The 9,806-nt window shown below is 39.2% G+C and overlaps 1 protein-coding gene across 2 annotated transcripts in view; it reads right to left on the bottom strand.

Annotated features, from left to right (window-relative positions):
- The window catches only part of gdpd5a (glycerophosphodiester phosphodiesterase domain containing 5a), a 40,626-nt gene that overhangs the window by 5,501 nt on the left and 25,319 nt on the right, over positions 1-9,806 (bottom strand). For both annotated transcript variants that reach the window (XM_037979177.1, XM_037979178.1), the window contains exons 10-14: positions 9,054-9,204; positions 8,563-8,784; positions 6,033-6,178; positions 948-1,095; positions 517-599 (exon numbers count right to left, since the gene is read on the bottom strand). In XM_037979177.1, coding sequence (XP_037835105.1) covers positions 517-599; positions 948-1,095; positions 6,033-6,178; positions 8,563-8,784; positions 9,054-9,204 — 750 coding nt within the window. The remainder of the gene's footprint in view (positions 1-516; positions 600-947; positions 1,096-6,032; positions 6,179-8,562; positions 8,785-9,053; positions 9,205-9,806) is intronic.

The following is a 9,806-nucleotide window of genomic DNA, read 5'->3' as shown; positions in this document are numbered from 1 at the left end:
TCTCTGCTGGCCTGGGAACGCCTTGGGATTCCCCCGGAGGAGCTGGCCCAAGTGGCTGGGGAGAGGGAAGTCTGGGTCTCCCTGCTTAGGCTGCTGCCCCCGCGACCCGACCCCGGATAAGCGGAAGACAATGGATGGATGGATGGATGTTAATAAAAAGGCATTTGAACTGTAGGTACGCTATGACAGTAAGTTTATTGGTTTTGACACCTTGACTTTTTAACATATACCGTGAAACAAGTAATTGACTCATGCCTACTCTGAATGTGGCTTGAGTGAATGTGATCATATCACCCAAGATGCATGTTAGTGCCAGGACTTAATGAGACTGTGTAAAATGTACTAAAATATAAGGCTATAAAGTTAAATCAATGCATTTCTCCAGAAACAGTTCCTTAAGCTATGATGATCACTTAAAACAATCAAACTAATAGATGAAACAGCTGCTCATGTGCTGAGGATATGTTCTGAGTGTTTGTGACATTCAGCATGATTTGTGGTTCAAACTTGACTTACTTCTGGAAAAAGAAAATTCCCATGACGACAGCTAGGGAGACGAGATCTGAAGTGATCCAGATGAAGTTGTAAGCACTGCGACTCTGTAAAGACACAGAAGGTGAATAGTTTTCCATTGCTGCCACCAGAAGTCACTGTAGACATTTTATGCCTTGTAAAGCTAACACAGTGACAATTACGAGAAGAAATGCATGCCAGCTGATCTTCATTTCTGTACTCATGTTTGGACCTGCTGGCTCCTTTCCCAGGGCCAGTTGTCCTCTAACACCATGCTGAGCTAACATCTATTGAGGAGCTCCCTCATATTTACTTTGTGTCCTGGCCCTCAAATCTCACTGAGCTTTGATCAGTTTCTGTCCTCTCCCCTGCTGTCCTTTTGTCTTGCTGTGTGACCTTATGTGTGTGTGTGTGTGTGTAAGAGAGCTGTTTACCATAAGCCAGATAGGGTAAGGCACTTTTTGGAGAATTTGAGGGGCATCAGAGGACACAGAAGGCACCCCACTACACCACAGAATTGAGTAGAGCCAGGGCTTATTGACAGTGTAGACAGTCACACTCACATTACTGGCCAGATATTCCCTGGGGGGGTGTGGGGTAAAAAAAAAAATAGACGTTAGCACTGAAAACAAAGACTTGCTTCCTCTCATGTCTTTCCTCTTTTTACTTTCCTGTCATCACTCCCATCTAGTTCAGCTAAATCTATGAAAATCTTTCATAAAAAAAAACCTAACCTAGTCCAATATGCAGAGTGGGAGATATGATTATTCGATCTGCTGCTCATTTTGTACTTTTGCTCACTCACAAAGACATAAACAGTCTCTAATTATTGCCCACTGCAGAAAGGCAAAAGGCTGTGGGCTGATCCCTCGCCTTTCTCCTCATCATCCTCACCCCATGAGGAAGCTCTTACATGGAGGTTACACGACTGACTGATGGTCAGTTTATAATTAATCTGTTTCTGAAAAATCACATCAACATTTTTCATCAAAATTCGTCCAGTGTTTCATTATCGTTGTCGCCAAGCTTCTTGCTAATGGTCTTGTAGTCCATTCCAGTCTTGTGCAAATCTACTATCTAGTCCCATAACATTCTTTGACAGATCTTTGGTCTTATCCATGGTGGTGGAGAGGTTGGACTGGAAAAAAATAATTCTGTGGACAGACGTGCTTTATACACATAAACTGAGATTGGTTGATTGATTGATTGTAATCTGTGTGCCACAAAGGTATGGAGAGAAAATACTCTCAAAATACTTGTGCGTGTGTAAAAGTATTTGTGCGTGTGTAAAAATATTTGTGTGTGTGTAAAAATGTATTTGTAACTAGTGTAAGCATCTTTGTGTGTAAGTTTGGATATTTGTATCTGTGAAACATGATTCTAAGCCTTAAAAAGAATATAAACCTTTTCCTACACCTCCAAATGTTGAAGAAGTACACACAAGTCACCAGATACACACACACAAAACTGCAGTTACGTACAGATCCAGTTACGAGTGCACAACTATTTTTGAGACTCATTTCACGCTTCCGGGGAGCTCCCAGATTTGTGCGTAGATGTTGTGTTTAGGTGCTGGTAGAAAGCTGGGTCATCTGAGTTTTCTTCAGAACTTTTTTTTTTCCATAGTTCAACACGGTCAGTAAAACGTGCAAGTTTTAACATCCACTTACTTCTGACGGTAGACCACGACCACGATCACTGGGCTGAATCCGTGTATCATTCGTTCTTTCCATTTTCAATTGACTATCAAAAATCAAATAATGAAAAACGGACTAGTTATTTATTTATTTTTTTTATATGACACCAAAAACAAATAAATGCCTGTTTTTTTTCGTATTTTACTTTGAGGCTAAGATCGGAAACATGAAATCGGAAAAACGTGCAGCAGGACAGAATTTGATTTTAATATTTATTTGGTCAGGTTTAGGTGACCCGGAAGTGACTTTATGCGGCAGTTCAGGTAATGTAGTAGCTACTATGGCAGCGCTAGAACCACTGATAGAGGACATGTTAAACAGAGGTTTGATCCTCGAAACAATACGTAAGTCTCCATGGCTGATGGGTCTGACTGGATTATCTGGTCCTGACTGATCGATATTGAACAAACATAAATATGTAGATGCCTCATTACATCCCCGAGCGCATTCACCGTCGCCGCCATGTTGGACGGATCTCTTCTCTCTCTAAGAGCCAACAGGAGTAACCACAGAGCGAGCAGCTATGACCAGATTTTATATCACGAGGGATTAACTTTCACAAGTAAGACTGAACAATAATTTTAGTTATTTGACCATTTATTATAATATGTTATTGTAGCTAAAATTATTTGGTAAACAACAAAATGCTAACAGGAGGAACTAGTGCTCCTCTCTCAGTACCTCTTTCTGGGGTTTTTTCTTCACATTTTGAAGGTTTCCCAGTAACACAGATTTAAGGCGGCAATGAGAAGCTGCAGTAAAAAGGGAGGGTTTTGTTGCTACAGAGTCGTCTCAGCTCTGTAGTGAAGACTTCAAACCAGAGGACTTTAACAGGACCAGCTTAGAGATTATGTGACCCCACTTGTCTTCAGCTTCCCATCTCATCTCCAAAGAGGAGGTGATTTTTCTTTAGGTAGGTAGGTAGGTAGGTAGGTAGGTAGAGTGCCTTTTCCGGGTCGGGGAAGATGTCCTGCCCCAAGTGGAGGAGTTTAAGTATCTCGGGGTCTTCTTCACAAATGAGGGAAAAATGGAGCAGGAGATCGACATGCGGATTGGTGCAGCGTCTGCAGTGAAGCAGGCGTTGTACCGATCTGTCGTGGTGAAGAGCGACTGAAATGAGTTTTCTCCGCAGGGTGTCTGGGCTCTCCCTTAGAGATAGGGTGAGAAGCTTGGTCATCCGGGAGGTACTCAGAGTAAAGCCGCTGCTCCTCCACGTCGAGAGGAGCCAGTTGAGGTGGCTCGGGCATCTGGTGAGGATGCCTCCTGGACGCCTCCCTGGTGAGGTGGTCCGGGCACGTCCCACCGGGAGGAGGCCCATGGATGGATGGATGGATGGATGGTTGGATGGATGGATGGTCAATTGAAAATGGAAAGAACAAATGATACATGGATTCAGCCCAGTGATCGTGGTCGTGGTCTACCGTCAGAAGTAAGTGGATGTTAAAACTTGCACGTTTTACTGACCGTGTTGAACTAAGGAAAAAAAAAAAAGTTCTGAAGAAAACTCAGATGACCCAGCTTTCTACCAGCACCTAAACGCAACATCTACACACAAATCTGGGAGCGCCCCGGAAGCGTGAAATGAGTCTCAAAAATAGTTGTGCACTCGTAACTGGATCTGTACGTAACTGCAGTTTTGTGTGTGTATCTGGCGACTTGTGTGTACTTTTTCAACATTTGGAGGTGTAGGAAAAGGTTTATATTCTTTTTAAGGCTTATAATCATGTTTCACACACGCACAAGTATTTTGAGACTATTTTCTCTCCATACAGGGCACATCATTCTGGCTGGTTGTAGGCGTTTAAATACTTATTTCACTAAATGACATGCAAATCAGTTTGTAACTTTTATGTCATGTGTTTTCGTTCTTCGACTTTTATGTGGTATTCAGTCTCTCTACATCAAAATTAAAGTACCATAAAAATTTAGAGACTGTTCATTTCTTTGTAAATAAGCAAATTTACAAAATAGGCTGGAGATCAAATATTTCTCCACTCACTATAACACCTACACATGCTCTATTGAATGTCAAAATGGAATTGTCATTTATGTAATTGAAATGTCATTTAAAGTTAAAAATATATTTTTGTAATAATAAAATCTTCCTGCCACTAAATGATAGTGTAGTTTTGGGATTAGTTGTTAATTTTACCAATATAGTTAATTATTAGAATGTATCACTCTTTTTCAAGATTATTTTATATGTCCAGATACTATCATTTTTGACCTTTGTATTTGACATACAAGTCTGACCCATGTTTGTTAGTGAAATATTATTGTGTTGGTATGCTTGAGGCAATTTTCTACTGCTTTTTTTGGAGACAGTAATTTTCAAAACATTCACAATAACTTTAAAATGGACAAATTTGTTGGTACCCTTTCATTAAAGAAAGGAAAAACCCACAAATGTCACTGAAATAACAGGAAACTGACAAAAACCTTAAAACGAAAAAAAATGTAAATAATATAAGTAAGTCTTTACAGAAGTATTTAAAAAAACAAACTAATAAAACTGGCCTTGACAAAAAGGATAGTACTCTTGAAACATTGAAACTAATTTGACCACAGGGAAATGTTAAACTAAGGTGTGTCTTGTAATAAGCATCAGAGGTGTCTTCAATCTTGTAATCTGTCAGTCTGCCTGTTTAAAGGAGGAACATGGAGAATAGAAAGTTACGAACAGAGTTGGAGGACACCAAATCATAAAAAGCAAAACTAGAATTTGCCAAAATGCATACTGACAAACCACAAGCTTCTTTGAACAGATGAGACAAAACTAGAGATGTTTGGCAAAAAGTCCTGTAAGCTCTGTGTTTACTGAGCCAAAAATGAAACATTTTGTCTTGAATCTGTTCAGGATCCAATGAAATCTCAAGACTATCAAGGCATTCTGGAGTGAAATGTGCTGCTCAGTATTAGAAAACTAGGTGTCAGTCACAGGTCATGGATCCTCCAACAGGATAATGACCCAAAACACACAACTAAAAACACCAAGAATGGATCAGAACAAAACATTGGACTATTCTGAAGTGGCCTTCTGAGCCCTGATCTTAATCGTGTTGAACATCTGTGGAAGGAGCTGAAACATCTGGAGAAGGAACCTTTCAAACCTGAGACAGCTGGAGCAGTTTGTTTATGAGGAGAGGACCAAAATACCTGTGGACAGGTGCAGAAGACTCAGAGAGTGTTATAGAAATATTTTGTTTGCAGTGATTGGTGCAAAAGGTTGGTCAACAAAATATTAGGTTTAAGATACCGTCTTTTTTCTGAAAGTGTGTTTTCTTTGTTTATTTTTTAATAGTTTTGTTAAACCAAAATTCAAAAGCAATCACCACTTTTCATTAGTTGAATTTTAGTAATTGTTATCTTATTAGTTGTGTCAGTTTCAAGTTATTTCAATGATCTTTGTGGGTTTTTCTTTTTAAACAAAAGGGGACAAACAAATTTGTCTGTAGATCTATATGACTGTTTATCAGAAAAGTAAAACTTTAACATCACTAAAATCTGGTTAAAATTGTTCCAACGCTTAAATAGCTCCTGACATTTAGCACAATATGACACAGACCAGTGCAAGTGCATTCAATTAAGAAAACACATGAGCCTAATAAATAAGTGAAAAATAATTTAAACTGTGTGTTTTCTAAAAATAAAATTGAGCAGAGGAAAAATGGCAACATAAGTTTCATGACTGAGTTAAAACTTCTTAGATTATTATTCCTTACTGGATATCGTTAGTTTAGCTAAAAATGAGTTCATTTTTATCTCAGTGGTTCTGCCTCTGAGCCCTTTCCCAGTTGCTTAGCAATAGCTGTTCAGTCTTACTGTATGTCTTTGAGACTGATCTTTCTGTAGTCAAGGGTCAGAGTTGTAATTCCCCGCTGCCTTATCTCTTGCAGTGACAGCTTCTCATTTGCGGCCTGCTGAAGACCTCGCACCCTCCCTCTGTCTGTGTCGGGGGCCCATGTCACCTGGTAATAACAAGCATGATGTTAGGGCTGGGCAAAAATATAATCCAAAATTGCAATCTCAATTCTCACACACATGTGATCTCAGTCTTATTAAATGACGATTCTTGTGCATGCTTTTAGTTCATGCTGCATTTACGTGAGTGTGTATTCACTTTGTAACAATCCTAGATGCTGTAACAGTTACATGAACTGAGACAGTTAAACAGAGCTGATCCTAAAGTCAAGCAAATATTAGCAAATAATTCAGACATACAACTCAGTCATTTCTCTTTTCCTCTCCTTTCATGTCTCTTCCACATTAACACACTGCTGCTGTGCTGATGTGACATGCAGTCATTTAAAGTTTCTTGACTGAAGAGGTTCCAGTGCTAGACCAGAGCAGGTGTTAAAGCTGGTTCTTAACTTGTCTTTAAAAGTTAAAAACCAGGTTGGTTTTCTACAGCCAAAGAGCCAACTTAGAGCCATGTCACTGAACCACATTAAATGTTTCCACCACCGATCCTAGGTTTTGAGTTATTATTTCTACAAACAGTGTCCCCCATTTGTTCTATAAAGTTTGTTTTCACTGTTTCTGAATCCCCATTTCTGATTTCCAATCATGTTTGTAAATGCAGCAAATAGTGGTAATATTAAAAGAGCTTAAAAAGTTTATAAATGGTGTTTCAAGCAGTGTTTGTTAATTCAGTTGAAAACAGTGATTGTGAAGGCAGCTCTGTGCTGTGCTCTGACTTGCTGCCTGATGCTATGTGACAAAAGAAAGAAAACACACACAAAACTGAAGATGATGAAATACTATGAGCTTGTTATTTCACTGCTAATTAAACTTTTTTATTCATGTTGAAGCAAAGTATTTTGTCCTAAATTAACCAAAGTAGAAGAGAAACTACCTTTAGATTTTTAAACATGGCACTCACAACATTCTGACTGGCTGTTGGTCTAAATAAGCCTGCCTCCTCAGAAAGGTGGTTCTTTGCTCTGGCTTAGCAAAGAGTTGGTGCTGTATGAGCTCTGGCTCTGGTTTAGCACTGAAACTTGTTTGTTGGAAAACACCTACTGAGGCACTGGGTTTAACAGAGTGGCTAGAGGGCGGCAGTGGCTCAGGAGGTAGGGGGTTTGTCCTGTAATCGGAGGGTTGCTTGTTCAAGCCCTGCTCCGGCTGTCTCAGCTGTTGTGGGCAAGACACTTCACCCGCCTTGCCCACTGGTGGTGGTCAGAGGGCTTGGTGGCGCTGGTGTGATGGCAGCCTCACTTCTGTCAGCCTGCCCCAGGGCAGTTGTGGCTACAATGTAGCTTACCGCCATCAGTGTGTGGATGAATGGGTGAATGATTGTAGTGTAAAGCGCTTTGGGGGTCCTTGGACTAGATAAAGCGCTATATAAGTGCAAGCCATTTACCAAGCCATCTATGTCAAAGAAGCAATTAACAAACACACACACACAAAGTTAAGCCAGCAAAGAAAATCTCAGTGGCGACAGCAATGACATGACTATTTTTGCATAGAAAAGGGTGCTTTTCCTGTGTGGAACTATCTGATGATAGTGCAAATTAAAGGGTAGTTCAGTCAATCAGTGGTTAGAACCTTATCAGCCGTGACAGCAGTTATAGCAGCATGGAGTATGGAGACAAGAGTCTTTGTCCAAGCAAGTAAAAGTAATCTAATGAATGGAGATGATCAGTCAGTCTTTTAGAACATATTTAGTTCAGCCCAAAAATAATTATCTACAAAAGGGTTGATGTCAGTAAGATGAGCATTTATTGCCACTCTTTATAAACTTATGAGCATCTAAATAGCGTCATGTCAATGTTCTTACTCTATTCTATCTGATTCTTAGCCAAAAAAAAAGCTGAAGCAAAGTTTAAAGATAAAAAAATACTTTTTTTTTCTCATTTTTAGGAGTGTAGAGGGTAGTGATTCTTTTCAAAATGGTTTTCTTAGTTTCAAACTAAAAACGTAAAATTAGAATCAATGAATACTAAACATATTTTTCTTACTGCTGGGAGAGTTTTTAAATAAAAAAACAAACTACTGTACACCTACTTTACTTTAGGGGTGCAGCTGCTCTACTTGCTCCAACAAGCAGGTTCCAATGCACTAACTTTGTGATTGTAAGTGAACATATATTCACCCCATAAATGCTCAATCTAGACTGACTACAAGTTTTTTTTGAGAACCTTTTAAAAGAATTCTGGTCTCTGTTCACACTAACAAAAGTCATGACTCTCATTTTAGCAAGTATCATACATATGATGAGAGACTATCAAATCAGATAGTATGCAACTTCAAAATTTAGCAAAATAGGTGAACATCATAGAAATTGAGAGTAAGATGTCTACATGCAAGACCTTAAACCTAATACCACATTAATACAAAGGGACCACCTTACCCTTTTCTGAGAAATCCCAGCTTTCTGCAGAGTCCACAGTGTGTCCATAAACCAGCTGCGGAAGCGCGGGTGTTCAGGTGTAGGCTTGCGGATGTTCAGCAGTGCAGAGCTGTTGGCCCGAGCTGCCAGACGGAGCATCTCCACAAGGCTGCACACCGTCAGGTTTCCAATCCTGCTACGATCCTTCACTGATAGGGTTTGTACTGTCCAGTAGGGGTCACTCTGGAGGCAGAAAAAAATGACTGGAGTGGTTGAGAATAGCTGCAACATAAACTTGGTTTGTTAATGCATATTGTGAATAAAGTATTTGAAGCAAATTTATACGACGATTCTCTTAAAGTTTAAAATAGTCAGAATAACATACAGTACTTCTGTTTTTGTCATAATGTGTTTTAGACTTTTCAACACTGCATGTGTTGGAATGTTGGGATTGATGTGAGCAAAAAGGCTTGTGGATTATTGATTGTTTGAATCGGAGTAGATTTTATTACCTCCAAAAACCACCGGCCTGCATTTAGAGAACGCAACTCTGTCCAGTTGAAGAAGGACGCATCTTCAAATTGTCTGGATGGGAAGACCCTACTGACATCTGTGGTTCTTCTCAAAGTCCAGTCTCTCATGAGAAAGGGAATCCCATCCACACTAGAAAAGGCAAAGCAGTTATTGCTTTAATACAGCCAGTATGTACAGTACACAGTATCTCCAGTTGAGGTCAGAAGTTTAATGATTTATTTGAACCGTTTTTTTTGCCAGGGTTGAATGATTAAACAACATGCAACTTCAATGGTTTTTAAAAACAAAATTTGGGTGCACAAGTTTATATTTATTGTGGATTTTCTCTAATTCACACAAATACAAATCGAAACAGGTTTCTAAATGAATAAAACAGGCTAACATTAAGCTTCTAAATAGGCCTTTCAAAGCCCTGACTGAAACTAAATTGAAAACTATGCTGAGAAGCTTAAAAGATAGGTCTATGCCAGGGAACCAGCCGGTTTAAATCAACATTATTAATTCAGCCAGAAGCTTATTGATGGCTACAAAAAGCCAGGTGCAACTTGCTAAGGGACAAATACTAGTGGAGGTGTACACATCTACAGGTGCTGGTCATAAAATTAGAATATCATGAAAAAGTAGATTGATTTCAGTAATTCCATTTAAAAAGTGAAACTTGTATATTATATTCATACATTACATACAAACTCATATATTTCAAATGTTTATTTCGTTTAATTTTGATGATT

This window comes from Kryptolebias marmoratus, linkage group LG13 (assembly GCF_001649575.2).
Source record: "Kryptolebias marmoratus isolate JLee-2015 linkage group LG13, ASM164957v2, whole genome shotgun sequence".
NCBI lineage: Eukaryota > Metazoa > Chordata > Actinopteri > Cyprinodontiformes > Rivulidae > Kryptolebias > Kryptolebias marmoratus.
This window is presented reverse-complemented; position numbering and strand designations above follow the sequence as displayed.